Genomic DNA, 19,577 nt, shown 5'->3' with positions numbered 1-19,577 from the left:
GATATCACCAGTCCAGGCTGGTGGTGGGGGTGTCATGGTGGGGGAGATGGGATATCACTGGTTCAGGCTGGTGGTGGGGGTGTAATGGTGGGGAGATGGGATATCACTGGTTCAGGCTGGTGGTGGGGGTGTCATGGTGGGGGGGATGGGATATCACCGGTTCAGGCTGGTGGTGGGGGTGTAATGGTGTGGGGGGGATGGCATATCACCGGTTCAGGCTGGTGGTGGGGGTGATGGGATATCACCGGTTCAGGCTGGTGGTGGGGGTGTCATGGTGGGGGGGATGGGATATCACTGGTTCAGGCTGGTGGTGGGGGTGTCATGGTGGGGGGGGGGATGGGATATGACTGGTTCAGGCTGGTGGTGGGGGTGTCATAGTGGGGGGGATGGGATATCACCGGTTCAGGCTGGTGGTGGGGGTGTCATGGTGGGGGGGGGGGGGGGGATGGGATATCACTGGTTCAGGCTGGTGGTGGGGGTGTCATGGTGGGGGGGGATGGGATATCACTGGTTCAGGCTGGTGGTGGGGGTGTCATGGTGTGGGAGATGGGATATCACCGGTTCAGGCTGGTGGTGGGGGGGGTGGGATATCACTGGTTCAGGCTGGTGGTGGGGGTGTCATGGTGGGGGGGATGGGATATCACTGGTTCAGGCTGGTGGTGGGGGTGTCATGGTGGGGGGGGATGGGATATCACTGGTTCAGGCTGGTGGTGGGGGTGTCATGGTGTGGGGAATGGGGTATCACCGGTTCAGGCTGGTGGTGGGGGTGTCATGGTGGGGGGGGATGGGATATCACTGGTTCAGGCTGGTGGTGGGGGTGTCATGGTGGGGGGGGATGGGATATCACCGGTTCAGGCTGGTGGTGGGGGTGTCATGGTGGGGGGGGGTGGGATATCACTGGTTCAGGCTGGTGGTGGGGGTGTCATGGTGGGGGGGATGGGATATCACCGGTTCAGGCTGGTGGTGGGGGTGTAATGGTGGGGGGGGGGATGGGATATCACCGGTTCAGGCTGGTGGTGGAGGTGTCATGGTGGGGGGGATGGGATATCACCGGTTCAGGCTGGTGGTGGGGGTGTCATGGTGTGGGGAATGGGGTATCACCGGTTCAGGCTGGTGGTGGGGGTGTCATGGTGGGGGGGGATGGGATATCACTGGTTCAGGCTGGTGGTGGGGGTGTCATGGTGGGGGGGATGGGATATCACCGGTTCAGGCTGGTGGTGGAGGTGTCATGGTGGGGGGGATGGGATATCACCGGTTCAGGCTGGTGGTGGGGGTGTCATGGTGGGGGGGATGGGATATCACCGGTTCAGGCTGGTGGTGGGGGTGTCATGGTGTGGGGGATGGGGTATCACCGGTTCAGGCTGGTGGTGGGGGTGTCATGGTGGGGGGGATGGGATATCACCGGTTCAGGCTGGTGGTGGGGGTGTCATGGTGGGGGGGATGGGATATCACCGGTTCAGGCTGGTGGTGGGGGTGTCATGGTGTGGGGGATGGGATATCACCGGTTCAGGCTGGTGGTGGGGGTGTCATGGTGTGGGGGATGGGATATCACCGGTTCAGGCTGGTGGTGGGGGTGTCATGGTGTGGGGATGGGGTATCACCAGATTAGGCTGGTGGTGGGGGTGTCATGGTGGGGGGGGATGGGATATCACCGGTTCAGGCTGGTGGTGGGGGTGTCATGGTGGGGGGGATGGGATATCACCGGTTCAGGCTGGTGGTGGGGGTGTCATGGTGGGGGGGATGGGATATCACCGGTTCAGGCTGGTGGTGGGGGTGTCATGGTGGGGGGATATTTTCTTCGCACACTTTGGGTTGAATGAAAAATGAAAAGAAGATTCACTTTCCCCATCCACACACTCGGCTTTGATGGGGGAGCCCCTCCTGCGAGTTCCCCACCATCAGAATACAATGATCAGTGTTGCTGGCTATAGCCGGCGGCACTGATCAAGTGAAATAAACCCGACAGGCTGGCTGTACAGAATAGGTGGATCGGAATTTGGCCGGTCCCTGCTGAACCACCCGAATTTCGATCCATCGATAGCCAGTTTTAAAGTGGTTCTAAAGGCTCAAAGTTGTTTTTACCTTTATGCATTCTATGGGGCATTAGGGGCGCAGGGGTGCCGCCCCCCTAATCCAAGCGACTGGCTCCTAATCTACATGCAGGGCACCGGACGCATGGATTCCAATATTTTTTTTTTTTTTTTAGAAGCACATGATTACAGCCTGAGGCTCTAATTGGTTTAAAAAAAGGGTGGTCTCGGGGCACAAAGCACTGCGCCCTGAGCCAACCCAGTTGTGTGACAATAGCAAATTAATATTTGCTATTGCATTCCTGACTCTCCTCCCGACCAATCAGGAAGCGGGTCCTGAGACCCAAGTGGCCGAGAGGAGAAGCAATCACATTGGCTGCCAAGGAGGCGACACAGGGGGGAAGCTGCCGTGACCTAGATGGGGTAAGTTCGGGGCTGATGGGTAAGCAACCAGTGCACAGCCCATCAACCGAGGGACAGACCGAGCGAAGGTGGGGGGGTTGACTTGACTGACCAACTTAACCGGGGGGGGAGGGGTTTCTCCGCCTCCCCCCCAAAAAAATGGAGCACCAGCCGCCACTTCCTTTAGTGTGCAACAGTCCCCCTAATACTTACTGGAGCCCCATTGCGATGCAGTAATGTACACAAGAGCTTGGCTCTCCAGTAACTCTCCCTCAACATTGGCTGTTTCGCCATTGTCCCCTGCTGCTGTTAAACACAGCCAGTGAGCCAATGAGAAGAAAGGGGGGAGGGGCCAAGCTGTAGCTCCGTGTCTGAATGGGCACGCAGAGCAGCAGATCGGGAGTGAGCCTGCTTGGGTGCCCCCACAGCAAGTCGTTTGCTCCGAGAACACCCGTCAGGAGGGAGGGGCCAGGAGCGCCACCCGGGGACCTGAAAAGAGGAGGATTGGGGCCACTCTGTGCAAAACAAAAAAGAAATAAATAAAAATCTCGCCTCTAATATCACTTTAATAAAAAAACAGTTTTGGGTGGATTTGCATATAATCTCTAAAAACAAAAAACTTTTCATTATTGATTTTCAGATGAATGAAGAGAACGCAGAGCCCCGCCGCTCACCTTGCTCGTCAGGTGCACATAGGCCAAGCGAATCCCGCTGTACAGGAAAATACTTTGCGTGATTCCTCCATAGAACGGGGTGGCGATGAGAATGGAATCTGCGAGACGAGAATGAAGAAGAGACAATGACTGCAGAGACAAATTTCACCTCTCCGCCCCCTTTTTTTCTGAACTCTCAGACAAGCTTGAAAATTCAGCACTGTGAACAGAAGACGGCAGATAAACAGGTATCACCCATGTAGGAGGATTTTATTTCTAGGAATCATACGGAGGTCAGCTCACCTCCGGCATCGCAGAGGACAGCCGCCAGAGAGGAGAACAAGGAGCCACAGCCGTTCAATATGACAACCTGGGAGACAGAGAGAGACTTGTTACAATAGTAAGGAAACAAACAGTGGGCAAACCCTGTACCATGTATAGAACCCCCCCCCCCCAGAGAACCCTGTACCATGTATAGAACCCCCCCCCCCAGAGAACCCTGTACCATGTATAGAACCCCCCCCCCCCCAGAGAACCCTGTACCATGTATAGAACCCCCCCCCCCCCCAGAGAACCCTGTACCATGTATAGAACCCCCCCCCAGAGAACCCTGTACCATGTATAGAACCCCCCCCCCCCAGAGAACCCTGTACCATGTATAGAACCCCCCCCCCCCAGAGAACCCTGTACCATGTATAGACCCCCCCCCCCCAGAGAACCCTGTACCATGTATAGAACACCCCCAGAGAACCCGGTACCATGTATAGAACCCCCCCAGAGAACCCGGTACCATGTATAGAACCCCCCCCCCCTCCAGAGAACCCTGTACCATGTATAGAACCCCCCCCCCCCCAGAGAACCCTGTACCATGTATAGAACCCCCCCCCCCAGAGAACCCTGTACCATGTATAGAACACCCCCAGAGAACCCGGTACCATGTATAGAACCCCCCCAGAGAACCCGGTACCATGTATAGAACCCCCCCCCCCCAGAGAAACCTGTACCATGTATAGAACACCCAGAGAGAACCCGGTACCATGTATAGAACCCCCCCAGAGAACCCGGTACCATGTATAGAACCCCCCCCCAGAGAACCCTGTACCATGTATAGAACCCCCCCCCAGAGAACCCTGTACCATGTATAGAACCCCCAGAGAGAACCCGGTACCATGTATAGAACCCCCCCAGAGAACCCTGTACCATGTATAGAACCCCCCCAGAGAACCCTGTACCATGTATAGAACCCCCCCCCAGAGAACCCTGTACCATGTATAGAACCCCCCCCCCAGAGAACCCTGTACCATGTATAGAACCCCCCCCCCCAGAGAACCCTGTACCATGTATAGAACCCCCAGAGAGAACCCGGTACCATGTATAGAACCCCCCCAGAGAACCCGGTACCATGTATAGAACCCCCCCAGAGAACCCTGTACCATGTATAGAACCCCCCCCTCCCCCAGAGAACCCGGTACCATGTATAGAACCCCCAGAGAACCCGGTACCATGTATAGAACCCCCCCAGAGAACCCGGTACCATGTATAGAACCCCCAGAGAGAACCCGGTACCATGTATAGAACCCCCCAGAGAACCCGGTACCATGTATAGAACCCCCCCCCCCCCCCGAGAACTCGGTACCATGTATAGAACCCCCAGAGAAAACCTGGTACCATGTATAGAACCCCCCCCCAGAAAACCCTGTACCATGTATAGAACCCCCCCAGAGAACCCGGTACCATGTAAAGAACCCCCCCAGAGAACCCGGTACCATGTATAGAACCCCCCCCCCCCCAGAGAACCCGGTACCATGTATAGAACCCCCCCCAGAGAACCCGGTACCATGTATAGAACCCCGCCAGAGAACCCGGTACCATGTATAGAACCCCCAGAGAACCCTGTACCATGTATAGAACCCCCAGAGAAAACCCGGTACCATGTATAGACCCCCCCCCCCCAGAGAACCCGGTACCATGTATAGAACCACCAGATAAAACCCTGTATAGAACCCCCAGAGAGAACCTGGTACCATGTATAGAACCCCCCCCCCCCCCAGAGAACCTGGTACCATGTATAGAACCCCCCCCCCAGAGAACCCGGTACCATGTATAGAACCCCCAGATAAAACCCTGTACCATGTATAGAACCCCCAGATAAAACCCTGTACCATGTATAGAACCCCCAGAGTGAACCCTGTACCATGTATAGAACCCCCAGAGAACCAACCGCAATCCCCACACAGATATTACTCACGTTTTCGGAATTTAAAGGAATGGGGGATTTACAGTAATAAGTAAAAAAACGAGCCACTTCTTCTCTTAAACTGAAAGACAGAAAAAAACAACAATACAGGATAATAGCAAAATAAAGAGGTTCACGTCTCTAAAAGCGATTTCACTTGTGGGAGGTTCAGGAGCCAATCAATGGGGTTCACTCTGTATTCAGTCCGGTCTGATAGGAACTTCAAAGCCACCAATAGGTTTCCAGAGACAGAACTGGTCGTTCCAGGACTCATTTGTCCCCAAAAAAACCCTCATCAGTAAAGTGAACCCCACCTTTCGGCATAGGCCCCCACATGAGGCAGCTTCTAAAGTCCAAAACGAACAGGGAAAGGGAGGCACCGCTCCAGGAAACCAAGGGTGCCGGCAATGCACTAGGCAAATGGTAGAAACTTCAAAAGGATGGACAGCCGCACTCCAAAAAAACTCTCGAGTTGTCTTTATTTGTAAAATCAATAGAAAATGCACCACAGAAAAGCAGAAAAAAATGGGAAAAGAATAGCCTACGTGTTTCACACTATCTCAGTGTTATATAAAAAAAAATTTTTTTTTTTTTTTTTTTATTAAATTTTTTTTTTTTTATAAAAAAAATTAAAAATGTATATTTTATTTATTTGTATTTCTTTATATATATATATATATTTTTAAAGGGCTCAGAGGTCCCCAGGGCCCCTTGTGGCAACCCCCCCCTTTTTTTTTTTATTAACCACTTCCCGACCCGCGTATTGTAAATGTACGTCCTCTTTTTAAACATGGATATCTCAGTAACGGCAGCAGCTGCTGCCACAACTGAGATATCCATGTTTTCAGCGGGCGGCCGTGTAAACGATAACGGCGGTCTCCGCAAGCGGATTTGCCGCGAGATCGCCGTTATCGGTGGCGGGAGAGGGCCCCCCCCCCCTCCCGCCGCTTTTCCGCGCCCTCCGCCGCTTACCGGAGCCGTCGGTAGCGGCGGAGGAGATCCGATGCTGCCGCCTGGAGAGTGAGGACTTGAGTGAGGGGAAGATGGCCCCCACCCGTCCTCATAGCTCTGCTGGGCGGAAGTGACGTCAAAACGTCAGTCCCGCCCAGCCTCTTAAAGAGACAATTTTTTTTTGTCATTTTTTTAAATGACAAATTTTCCTTTTTTTTTTTTTTTTTTTTTTGCATTTAAGCCCAAATATGAGATCTGAGGTCTTTTTGACCCCAGATCTCATATTTAAGAGGACCTGTCATGCTTTTTTCTATTACAAGGGATGTTTACATTCCTTGTAATAGGAATAAAAGTGATCATTTTTTTTTTATATTTTAGTGTAAAAAATAATAAAATCAATAAAATTAAATAAGAAAACAAAAAAAAAAATTTTTTAAAGCGCCCCGTCCTGACGAGCTCGCGCGCAGAAGCGAACGCATACGCGAGTAGCGCCCGCATATGAAAACGGTGTTCAAATCACACAAGTGAGGTATCGCCGCGATCGTTAGAGCCAGAGCAATAATTATAGCCCTAGAGCTACTCTGTAGCTCAAAAAATGCAACTTATAGAATTTTTTAAACGTTGCCTATCTAGATTTTTAAGGGTAAAAGTTTGACGCCATGCCACGAGCGGGCGCAATTTTAAAGCGTGACATGTTGGGTATCATTTTACTCGGCGTAACATTATCTTTTACAATATATAAAAAAATTGGGCCAAATTTATTGTTGTCTTATTTTTTAATTCAAAAAAGTGAATTTTTTCCAAAAAAAGTGCGCTTGTAAGACTGCTGCGCAAATACGGTGTGACAAAAAGTATTGCGATGACCGCCATTTTATTCTCTAGGGTGTTAGAAAAAAATATATATATAATGTTTGGGGGTTTTAAGTAATTTTCTAGCAGAAAAAAATGTTTTAGTCTTGCAAACACCAAATCTGAAAAACACCTAAGGTCTTTAAGTGGTTAATAAATGTTTATTTTTTTTGTTTATATATTTATTTATTTTAATTATTAAAGGGCCCAGAGGTCCCCAGGGCCCTGGATGGCAACCCCACACTTACCCCATCTAGGAAGCGGGCAGGCAGCTTGTCCAGCGAGCTGTAGCTTTCTTTTTTTCTTCCCGCCGCGCATTTCCTCCTCCTCCTTCTAGGCGTCCAATAGGATCGCCTGTCCTTTCAGCCAACCTGGGAAACGGGTATCAGACCTGTGCTTCCCGATTGGCGGAGAGGTGGTTCAGTGTTAGAAAAGCGAATATTCATTTGCTTTTCTAACACACCTGGGTGGGCTCCGAGCGCAATGCTCTGCGCCACGAGCCCACCCCATTTTGAAGCCTATTAGCGCCTCTGGCTCTAATCAGGTGCTTAACAAAAAAAAAACACACACCCCCTCCGATGTAATTCATGCGCCCGGGGTCCTGAAAGGGGCTGGACGCATGAATAGGGGGTGGCTGAGATGGGAGGGAGAACACCACTGTGGGGGCAGTCATGTGAAGGGGGGCCGAGATTTGGGTGGGGGCAGAGGCAGGCCCGGATTTCCCACAAGGCCACTGAGGCCAGGCCTTGTGGTGGCAGGGCGCCAAGGGGCGGCAGTGGCATGGAGTCCCCTGACGCCCGGAACATACAGTTAGGGGCAGTAAGTTATGGGGGAATCCGCTCGCTCGTTAACAAGTGATTGCGGCGATGTCCGTCCTCCCCTCTCCCCCCCCACCCTACATACCTCTCTCTGCTGGCTCTATCTTCGGGACTCCATCCTCCCCCGGCCACCAAGTCTGTCTCCTGTTCCTGCTGCCGATGTACACAGTGAGAGGGGAGAGCTGTGCTCTTCCCATCTCAGCTGTGACAGGAGTTCTAGCACAGTGCTAGGACTCCTGTTTTGGAGGTGACAGGGTCAATAAAGAGAACCTGTCACCTCCAATTGCTATCACACAGGGAATTGTTTTCTCCTGTGTGATAGCAATAAAGTTAAGTGAAAAAAAAAATAAGAAGAAGAAATAATATTTAAAATAATAAAATAAAAAAGTAATTAAAAAGTAAAAAATAAGAAAAATAATAAGAAAATTATACAAAATAAAAAAAAGGAAGCGACAAGCTAAAAATAAATAAAAAGAAAAAAAGTGATAAAAAAGTAAAAAAAATAAAAAATAAATGTGAACTAACCGTGCCGCCCCTGCCATCCGGTTGCCATTCTCCATTGATTTGGGGGGGGAGGGGTTCGGTTGGCGGGAAGGAGGTGCACTGCGGAACCTGGCCTTGGGGCGGCAGGGAGAGCAAATCCGGCCCTGGGCAGAGGACACCAGACACCGCTGGGGGGGGGCAGAGGACACTGCTGGGGGGGGGGGGATGTGAAGGGGGGCAGAGGACATCAATATCCTGCCACCAAAAGAGTCTACAGCCTTCCGACCTCCTATGCCTCACTCTATGGTTCAAACAGGACTGGTTTTCCTAGGAGATGCATTGTAGAAAGGGATGTTGGGGGTTATCCCTGTCTACTCACCCAAACTTTAGAGTCAATGTCCTTTCTACGAATACATCTATATATAAATACATAGTGATATACTCACAATCCATGGCCCTTCCAGTCTGGGTACTGCAGCAGGGGAGGCTCAACCACATTCATGTCACTTTGGGTCAGCTGTATAAATACAAAGACACAGGATCTTGTAGACAATAACTGAACAGATCCCCCCTCCCCCCATCCCCTCAGTATGAAACTTTTCCTCTGTGCAGAAGTTATAGACCGCTCGCTGCTGCTCTCTCTCCTTGTGCAGGGTGACTGGTCTCGTCTCCGCCTCCTTTCCTGCAGGCAGCCTGTAGTGGGTGGGGACTGCTGGGCCCCTCCCACAGCTCTGCCCGGGCGATGTACAGAACAACAATGATGTCACTACTCATTTTACAAATACCCGCGTTTGAAGGCTCCAGTTGGCGCGCACAAAGTGGATTTATATCCTATGTGGCAATTTAAAAAAAATATTTTTAAAAAAAAAGTTTAGCTTTAAAACCTCCCATGTTACAGTGAGTGGAACTCCAGTTTTAAATAAAATAAATAAATAAACCCTACAGATTAACAACCCAAAAGGGGAAGCTGTGCTGGTTTTGAAGTTCCATCAGAAGTACAGTGTGCGCTGCTTTTACGAAGGGAAGCGATGGATTTTAGTCCCTGCCTTGTTTTACCAGTGATCGGCAGGTGCCAGCGGACATTGAGTGCCTGGCACCTACAGATCGTCTTCTGCTGTAAAGAAACACAGCAGCAGCGAACCGCCTGCGGTGCACATGCACGCCCCCTGCAGGCGGAAGTGCAGGATCGCGTATATATATATATATATATATATATATATATATATATATATATATGTCAGGGTTTGACAAATTTGCGTGGAATCTAGGAGCCAGCTGAAAAAGTTAGGAGCCAGAAAACGCGCCCCGTCCCGACGAGCTTGCGCGCAGAAGCGCATATGTAAACGGTTTTCAAACCACACATGTGAGGTATCGCCGCGATTGGTAGAGCGAGAGCAATAATTCTAGCCCTGGTCCTCCTCTGTAACTCAAAACATGCAACCTGTAGATTTTTTTTAACGTCGCCTATGAAGATTTTAAAAAGGGTAAAAGTTTGTCGGCATTCCACGAGCGGACGCAATTTTGAAGCGTGACATGTTGGGTATGAATTTACTCGGCGTAACATTATCTTTCATAATATTAAAAACAATGGGGATAACTGTTGTCTTATTTTTTTAATTAAAAAAAAGCGTAATTTTTTCCCAAAAAAGTGCGCTTGTAAGACCGCTGCGCAAATACGGCGTGACAGAAAGTATTGCAACGATTGCCATTTTATTCTCTAGGGTGTTAGGATAAAAAATATATATAATGTTTGGGGGTTCTAATTAGAGGGAAGAAGATGGCAGTGAAAATAGTGAAAAATGACATTAGAATTGCTGTTTAACTTGTAATGCTTAACTTGTAATACCAACGGCCACCACCAGATGGCGCCAGCTCACAAAAAAAATATATTTTTTTTTTGCCCACCTTCCAAGCCAAGTCGCCAGGACACCATTTCTAGTCGCCATGGCGACCTGTCGCCCGGGATTTGTCGAGCCCTGATATATGTGATCCTGTGCAGAGCTGCCGCCCTGTAGCATAGGGGGGATCAGCAAGTGGTTAAACTATTGACTACCAAAGGAGTAAATCAAATGATTTCAGTGCAGTCAGCGCCGGCCCAAGCAGATAAAAGCATGAAAACTCACCCGTTTAGACATCAGGTCGAAGCAGAGTTTGTTCTCACTGGTGCCGAAGTTGATGATGCCCTGTGCAGAGACACAGTTATTATTAATTACACGGAGTACAGAGCCAGACAACATCATTAGAGCATTAAATCAGAGCAGACTGGAGGGCGACTCAAAGACTGAATCCCAGGTAAGCAAACATCTACAGAGGTACACGGGTCCGGCTTCTGGATCCGATGCCAAGCGGGTGCGTTACACAAGGGGTTGGCCGCTCGGCACAGGCGCCATTCAGACAATGCACTGCATTTTCCCAATGAAGGGGGAAGCATTCTCTGATTGGCGAGGTGGAGAGGCGGGACCAGGGTGGATATAAATCATTTTTTTTTTTTTTTTTTTTTAATAAAAATAAAAAAGTTTTTATTTTATTTAAAATTTATTTTTGCTTTTAGAGTAAAAAATCTAAAATATAGTTTTCTATTTAAGATACATTAATAATTTAGTTTATTCAGCATGAATCTATAATTGTCAGTGGGAGGAATAGTGTCCCATCATTGGTGTCAGTGGGAGGAATAGTGCCCCATCATTGGTGTCAGTGGGAGGAATAGTGCCCCATCATTGGTGTCAGTGGGAGGAATAGTACCCCATCATTGGTGTCAGTGGGAGGAATAGTACCCCATCATTGGTGTCAGTGGGAGGAATAGTGCCCCATCATAGGTGTCAGTGGGAGGAATAGTGCCCCATCATTGGTGTCAGTGGGAGGAATAGTACCCCATCATTGGTGTCAGTGGGAGGAATAGTACCCCATCATTGGTGTCAGTGGGAGGAATAGTGCCCCATCATAGGTGTCAGTGGGAGGAATAGTGCCCCATCATAGGTGTCAGTGGGAGGAATTTTGCCCCATCATTGGTGTCAGTGGGAGGAATAGTACCCCATCATTGGTGTCTGTGGGAGGAAAAGTGCCCCATCATTGGTGTCAGTGGGAGGAATAATGCCCCCATCATTGGTGTCAGTGGGAGGAATAATGCCCCATCATTGGTGTCAGTGGGAGGAATAGTACCCCATCATTGGTGTCAGTGGGAGGAACAGTGCCCCATCATTGGTGACAGTGGGAGGAATAATGCCCCATCATTGGTGTCAGTGGGAGGAATAATGCCCCATCATTGGTGTCAGTGGGAGGAACAGTGCCCCATCACTGGTGTCAGTGGGAGGAACAGTGCCCCATCACTGGTGTCAGTGGGAGGAACAGTGCCCCATCACTGGTGTCAGTGGGAGGAATAGTGTCCCATCATTGGGGGTCAGTAGGAGGAATAGTGCCCCATGATTGGTGTCAGTGGGAGGAATAGTGCCCCATTGTTGGTATCAGTGGGAGGAATAGTGCCCCAAGGGCCAGATAAAGGCCAGCAATGGCCCACACTGGCCCTCAGGCCGCAGTTTGGAGACCCCTGTCCCATAGTAAGGACCCTTTATATGCCGGACTTGTTGAACCCCATCCCTGAAATGAAGACTATTTAGAAACATTAGATGTTGGGAACATTTTTGAGACATTCTTACACTACAATAAAAGAGGAAGTGATAATACAAATCTCTCACATTGGGGTTCTTGTCCTCGTCATACTTGTCTTTATGATAAGCTCGGTACCCCTCCTCCGAGGAACCCCGGAACCCGGACAGGAGGTTCCCCCGACCGGACAGGAAGGGGCTGCAGTACTGCTTACAATTGTACAGATCTCCTACTTCCGGCTCCTGGACCTTGCTTGTGGAGGGTCTCCTCTTCAGAAGGTCGCCCTCTGGTGGAAAGGCAGAATTGGATGGCGGCGGCACCGGTATGGACTCTTCTCCGCCTTGCCGGATCATGCCCAGCATCTGGGCGAAGACGGTGAACATGCGCAGCTCGTGCTGACGGTCCAGCTGCAGCCTCCGCTCCTCCAGGCGAAGCCTCCGTTCCTCGGCCTCCTGCTCCTGAACCATCCTCCGCTCCTCCAGCTGGAGGAAACGTTCTTCTGACGCTCGCTGGGCCAATAGCATCTGAGCCACGAGGTCCTCCAGGGGCTCCAGGGGTTTCCTTTTCCTCCAGAACTGCGGGTGAGCGCTCTGACCCGAGGAGCCCGCCATATTGGATTCGCTAAAACCTGGGAGGAGATCAATGAAAAGAATGATTCTGGTGTCGCCCAAGTTACGTGTAAAACGCCAAATCCATCAAATGAAACATAAACCTGAACCCCTTGCTTACCGGGCACCTAAACCCCCCCTCCTGCCCAGACCAATGTTCAGCTTTCAGCGCTCTCACTCTTTTGAATGACAATTGCGCGGTCGTGCTACATTGTACCCAAATTACATTTTTATCATTTTCCCCCCACAAATAGAGCTTTCTTTTGGTGGCATTTGATCACTTCTGCGTTTTTTTTTTTTGTTAAAATAATTAAAAACCGCTAAATCAAAAAAAAAAAAAAAAGTGTTATATTTTGTTATAAAATTTTGCAAATGGGTAATTTTTCCTCCTTCATTGATGTACGCTGATAAAACTGCACTGATGGGCACCGACGGGCTGCACTGGTGGGCATCGATGGGCTGCACTGATGGGCACCGATAAGGCGGCACTGATGGGCACAGAGGTGGCACTGAAGAACACTGAGAATTCAGGTTGGCACTGATAGCTGGCAGTGATGGGCACTTATAGGTGCTAATGATGGGCACTAATCAGCACTGCTAGGTGGCACTGACTGGCACCACTGGTGGGCATTGATAGGTGGCACTTATTGCACTGGTGGTCACTGGCAGGGAGGCACTGGCAGGCGGTCCTGGTGGGCTCATGCGCCTCTTCCACTCGGGACCAATGTCCCTTACACCAGAGCCGTGATCGGCTTTTTTTTTGCTAACAGCGTGAGAAGAAAAAAAAAAAAAACGATTACCGAGCTTTGTTTACATCATGTGATCAGCTGTTATTGGCTAACATCTTATCACGTGGTAAGGGGCCGGGCCTGGTCCCTTACTCGGATCTGTGATCACCCGCGTCTCAGTGACTGGGTGATCACAGCGCGCGCCGCGTGCGCCCTGCAGGGCACGTGCAAAGGGGAGGACTGTGGGCACAAGCGCCCGCCGCGAGCTCTGTGACGAACCAATCAATATACACTTATTGCGATTTTTTTTTACCAAAAATATGTAGAAGAATACGTATTGGCCTAAACTGAGGAAATTTTTTTTTTTAATATATATTTTTTGGGGATATTTATTATCTTCGGAATTTTGCAATAAATTTGACCGACCCCAATGAGTTAAGGAAGGACTCTCAGTAATTTATAACGACACATGAAAGGGTATCCGATACGACTCGATATACAGCAGGGGTCTTGATTTAACCACTTGAGACCCGCGCTATAGACGAAAGAGGGGCGCGCAGCGGGGAAACACTGTGCCCGGCGCATCGCTGGGAAGCCGATGCACGTGCCTGGTGGCCGCGATGTCCGACAGGTACCCGCGATCGGCAGTGACAGAGACAAGGACGTGGATCTGTGTGTCACTGCCAGTCACATTTATACAGTAATTAGTGCATTTTTATAGCACTGATCGCTGTATAAATGTGAATGGTCCCAAAATTGTGTCAAAAGTCAGTTCCTCGCCACGTCACAATGCCCCTTTTACACATCACACTGTTCCTTTACATCACCATGTCCCCTTTAAACATCACAGTTTCCCTCTTTACATCACCATGTCCCTTTACATCACAGTGCCCCTTAAACATCACAGTTTCCCTTTTTATATCAGCATGCCCCTCTTTATATCACTGCACCCCTTAAACATCACAGTGCCCCCTTTACATTAGCATGCCCCTTTACATCACCTTGCCCCCTTTACATTAGCATGCCCCTTTACATTAGCATGCCCCTTTACATCACCTTTTGCCCCCTTTACATTAGCATGCCCCTTTACATCACCTTTTGCCCCCTTTACATCACCTTGCCCGCTTTAAACATCAGTTTCCCTTTTTATATCAGCATGCCCTTAAACATCACAGTGTCTCCCTTTACATCAGCATTCCCCCTTTAAAAATCACAGTGTCCCCCTTTACATTAGCATGCCCCTTTACATCATCATGCCCCCTTTGAACATCACAGTGCCCCCATTGAAGATCATCATGTAGCCTCCCTTACACAGTTCTACTAAGGAAGAGGCACACAGCTGCTGGGTGTTCTCCCTTAGGTTCGCCCGCCCAGCCACCGCCGTCATCCTCACAGTGGGCAGGGGGTAGAAGGTGCTGCATATCGGGATGGTGGGCGGTAGTTGCCAAACTTACTATATTACCTGCTGCTACCTGAGAGGCAGTTCTCCCTAAGAAAACCTTGAAGGGCTCTCTAGCTGGCAGGGGTGGAGGGCTGCACTGGCCGGTCGGGGGGTCGGATATGGAAGGAAAAGCCTATGGTGCATGTGCCCCTGGAGTGGCAGTCCAGGGGTGTCTGAGAATCACTGTGTGTGAGGGACACATTGATTTAAGGATACCGGCTTGTTCCTATGAAAAGATTCCTGTCCTGATATGCAGCACCTCCTGCCCCCGGCCCACCGTGAGGATGATAGGGGCGGCTGGGCGGGAGAACCAAGAGAGAGAACCCCCAGGTTGATTAGTGGCGTGGTCGCGGTCCGGACAGTACAGTCGCCAGGTCCGGGATCAGACCATGGTCCACCATTGAGTGAACCCCGATATACAGTAACAGTCATTGAAGAACAGTCCTTGATCTCCAGGGAAGTGACTAGACTAAAGAGGTGCAATCTGGGAAATATTCTCATCAGTCTACTGCAGGTCACAAGGTGAAAGGCGAAAAATTAGAAGTGATCTATGTGAGGCAACATGCCCAGAACAGGTATGGAGCTTCACAGTTTTGAGTCAACATCTCAGTCTCGTAAGTAGGATGCCAGAACAAAAATGGTGTTGTCCTTCTGGGCAGAAACACAGATAAATCAGTGCATATTATGGCCTTTGAAGTGCTACACTTACACATTACTTAGCATGCAAGCACAAAGGTCCACTTTATGAAAACGTTCTACGGACAATAAATTGTGTTAAAATATGCAGTTTCCTACCTGAGGGGGATACGCTGACCTCGGCAGTGACCTCCACTCTCGATATGGGCGAGTCTTGGCCTCCCCTATCCAGCATGCCTTGTTCATCGTCTTCCTGCTCTCCCCCGGAATCATGTATATACGTCATCGAGGGGGGTTCCGGACTCAGACACTGTTCATCAGACTGCACATCCTCACATTTGATCTCCATCATTTCTGGGTGTGTCTGAGAATGACCATACTGAGTGAACGGACCATGGAACCCATCAGAGAGGGAATTCTGGAGCACGTGCTGGTTCAAGATCCCCCCGGGTCCTAGAGACCCATAAGAAAGGGTTGAACGGTGAGTCAACACCCTGTCCATCACTTCGTAAAACTTCCACGCTCTTCCACCTCGCAGGGTCTTGCTATTGTCCTTCAGCCTCCGATACTCCAGCTTCATCTTCTTGATCTTCTCTCGGCACTGGTCTCCAGTCCTGTGGATCCCTTTATCCCTCAAGGCATCGGCAATCCGGTTGAAGACGTGCTGATTCCGAAGACAGCTCTCCAGTTCCATCTGCACTGACTCATTTCCCCATAGCTGTAGAAGTTCCACCACCTCTGGGTCTGACCAGTTACTCCCTCGCTCATATTTCTTCCCTCGGAAATCCATACCCAAAAGAGAAGGAAATGTGGAACAGCGAGATAGAACTTGGAAAGGAACGAGGAGTGACCACCACAGTCAAAGAGGCTTTTCTAAACTTCAGAACCCCGGATCCACCAAAAAGTCAAGCAACATTCCTTAGCGTTTTCTTTCTCCGACTTTTAAAAAGGTCAAGTGGCGCCTTCTGTAATTCCAACTGGACTTACCCAACAGGAGTTTTGAATTGAATAAAGAAAGAAGGGCCAATGGTCCTAAAGGGTCGAAGGAAATCTCAAAGGCCTACCACACCTTGAAGACCAAGGTGACCGTCCCAGTGGCTTGGCCCAATCTCAGATATTACGGCCAACTTGTTAAAAATAGATTTCAAAATTCTCAACAATAGGAGGAGTTCCGAAGTGAGCAAAGGAAGGAACCCAAAAAATATAAGGCAACCTCAAAGACCTTCCACAATTGGCCTCACCCTAAACCTAAATATTGAAACGAAATGTCTTTAAAGTTCTCAAAAAAATATAGCGTTCCAAAGGGAATAAAGGAAGAACGCCAACGATCCTAAAGAATCTTTGAAAATAAGTCCTTCCACAACTTGTAGACCAAGGTGACCATTCTAGTGGCTTGACCTTCAACCCAGAACTTAGGATCAGCTCAATGAAATGTCTTTAATTTCTCAACAAAATAAAAGTTCTGAAGGGAGTAAATGAAGGAGACAATGATCCTAAAGGCTCTCGAAAAAAACATGGAAGACGTTCCACAACTTGTAGACCAAGGTGGCCGTTCTAGTGACTTGACCTTGAACCCAGATCTTACGAAGAGCTCAATTAAATGTCTTTCGCTTCTAAAATAAAATGAGAATTCCTAAGTGAATAAAGGAAGCAGAGCCAATGAAAAACCTTGACGACCTTCCACAACTTGTAGACCAAGATGGCCGTCCCAGTGGCTTGACCTTCAACCCAGATCTTAGGATTAGCTCAATGAAAAGTCTTTCATTTCTCAACAAAATAAAAGTTCTGAAGGGAGTAAATGAAGCAGAGCCAACGATCCTAAAGGCTCTCGAAAAAAACCTGGAAGACGTTCCACAACTTGTAGACCAAGGTGGCCGTTCTAGTGACTTGACCTTGAACCCAGATCTTACGACGAGCTTAGTAAAACGTATTTCGCTTCTTAACAAAATGAGAGTTCCGAACTGAATAAAGGAAGCAGAGCCAATGAAAAACCTTGAAGACCTTCCACACCTTGTAGACCAAGGTGGCCGTTCTAGTGACTTGACCTTCAACCCAGATCTTAGGACGAGCTCAATTAAATGTCTTTCACTTCTAAAATAAAATGAGAATTCCTAAGTGAATAAAGGAAGCAGAGCCAATAAAAAACCTTGAAGACCTTCCACAACTTGTAGACCAAGATGGCCGTCCCAGTGGCTTGACCTTCAACCCAGAACTTAGGATCAGCTCAATGAAATGTCTTTAATTTCTCAACAAAATAAGAGTTCTGAAGGGAGTAAACGAAGCAGAGCCAACGATCCTAAAGGCTCTCGAAAAAAAAACTGGAAGATGTTCCACAACTTGTAGACCAAGATGGCTGTCCCAGTGGCTTGACCTTCAACCCAGATCTTAGGATCAGCTCAATGAAATGTCTTTCATTTCTCAACAAAATAAGAGTTCTGAAGGGAGTAAACGAAGCAGAGCCAACGATCCTAAAGGCTCTCGAAAAAAAACCTGGAAGACATTCCACAACTTGTAGACCAAGATGGCCGTCCCAGTGGCTTGACCTTCAACCCAGATTTTAGGATCAGCTCAATGAAATGTCTTTCATTTCTCAACAAAATAAAAGTTCTGAAGGGAGTAAATGAAGCAGAGCCAACGATCCTAAAGGCTCTCGAAAAAAAAAACTGGAAGACGTTCCACAACTTGTAGACCAAGATGGCTGAAGGGAGTAGATGAAGCAGAGCCAACGATCCTAAAGGCTCTCGAAAAAAACTGGAAGATGTTCCACAACTTGTAGACCAAGATGGCCGTCCCAGTGGCTTGACCTTCAACCCAGAACTTAGGATCAGCTCAATGAAATGTCTTTCATTTCTCAACAAAATAAGAGTTCCTACGTTGATAATGGAAGCAGAGCCAACAATCCCAAAGGTTTTAAAGCAATCTTCGAGTCCTCAATCTTGAGTTGGCCAAAGGTGACCGTTTTTTCGTGGCCAAAATCTGGATTATTGGAATGTCTTCGGAATGCTCAGAACTATATTAATATATAAAAAGTTAGTTGTGTATTTGGGGAGACAATGGGTTCTGTAGAACAATGACAACACAATGAAGTATAATTTGGGGGGGGGGGGGGACTAGAAGAAGACCTTCGAATTCGAAATGTTCTATAAAAGGCCTTCTTCTGGGTGGGGGATGGGTTGGTTCTGGTTATATTACGGCAAATTCAGGCTAATAATGGATTTGTAGCAATGTAATATAGTAAATATTATTATTTGCAGCCTAACAAACTAATTTCCGTAACTTTGTTGTCTATCAGTCATTGAGATATCTCGAAAAAATTAGGAAAAAGCCGTACAAGGTGACCGGAAGGACACAATGTAACAAAATTAGAGATCTTTAGAACCGAATGGTGACATTTCTCTGAAGACCATCCTAGGGACTGAAGAATGAAGATACAATGTATCATATGTACCATAAGATGATCAGTAGAGAAGATGGGGGGAGGGGAGGTCCTATAATATGGCCTGGCCTTAATAATCATGAACTATTATGGGATTTATAACAGGGGTCTGGTCTAATACGGGTTAATTCTGAGTGGGGGAGGGGCAATCTAATGACACAATGTAACACCCATAGGATGATAGGTAGGAGATGGGGGAAGGGACCTATAAAATTACACCCCCAAATTAAAGCCGACAATTGAAAAGTTTGTCTCTAGCTGTCATTATGGGATGGATTCCAACTTACAGACATGGGTTGGCTTAGCACGGGTTAATTGTGGTGGGGGGAGGGGCGGTGGGATGAAGATACATTGGAATACAATGTAACAAGTAGAGGAGATCGGAGAAGAAAGGACGAGGGGGGGAAGGGTTGCAGCGCATCAATGACCCGATCGGTGAGTCTCCGCCCGGTTCTGGCCCGCTTCCGCCCGGCACGGCCCGGTTCGGCTCAGTCTGGACTGGTTGGGAGGCGGTAGGACGGATCCGGGGTGGGCAGATCACATCCGGGTCCGTGCACATGCGTGCTGCATTATTCCGGGATAACTTTGGTCCGTGTCAGTCATCCGGGAGGGACTGAGATATCCCCCCCCCCCTCCCCCCTTGCTGGAGAGCGCTGCCGCCACCTGCTGGCCACTGAGGGAGCTGCAGGCAGGACAGAGCGCT

At 48.9% G+C, this 19,577-nt stretch overlaps 1 protein-coding gene across 2 annotated transcripts in view; it reads right to left on the bottom strand.

The window, feature by feature from the left end:
- Positions 1-19,577, bottom strand: part of ACCS (1-aminocyclopropane-1-carboxylate synthase homolog (inactive)) — a 44,167-nt gene that overhangs the window by 18,260 nt on the left and 6,330 nt on the right. The window contains exons 1-7 of one of the 2 annotated variants that reach the window (XM_040328028.1): positions 15,598-18,528; positions 12,115-12,653; positions 10,546-10,605; positions 8,869-8,939; positions 5,334-5,403; positions 3,389-3,455; positions 3,107-3,204 (exon numbers count right to left, since the gene is read on the bottom strand). In XM_040328028.1, the coding sequence (XP_040183962.1) occupies positions 3,107-3,204; positions 3,389-3,455; positions 5,334-5,403; positions 8,869-8,939; positions 10,546-10,605; positions 12,115-12,653; positions 15,598-16,228 (1,536 nt within the window). In that variant the 5' untranslated portion in view covers positions 16,229-18,528. Of the gene's footprint in view, positions 1-3,106; positions 3,205-3,388; positions 3,456-5,333; positions 5,404-8,868; positions 8,940-10,545; positions 10,606-12,114; positions 12,654-15,597; positions 18,529-19,577 lie in introns of those variants that run through there. The other variant, XM_040328029.1, reaches the window with a different exon arrangement.

This window comes from Rana temporaria, chromosome 11 (genome assembly GCF_905171775.1).
Source record: "Rana temporaria chromosome 11, aRanTem1.1, whole genome shotgun sequence".
Taxonomy (NCBI): domain Eukaryota; kingdom Metazoa; phylum Chordata; class Amphibia; order Anura; family Ranidae; genus Rana; species Rana temporaria.
This window is presented reverse-complemented; position numbering and strand designations above follow the sequence as displayed.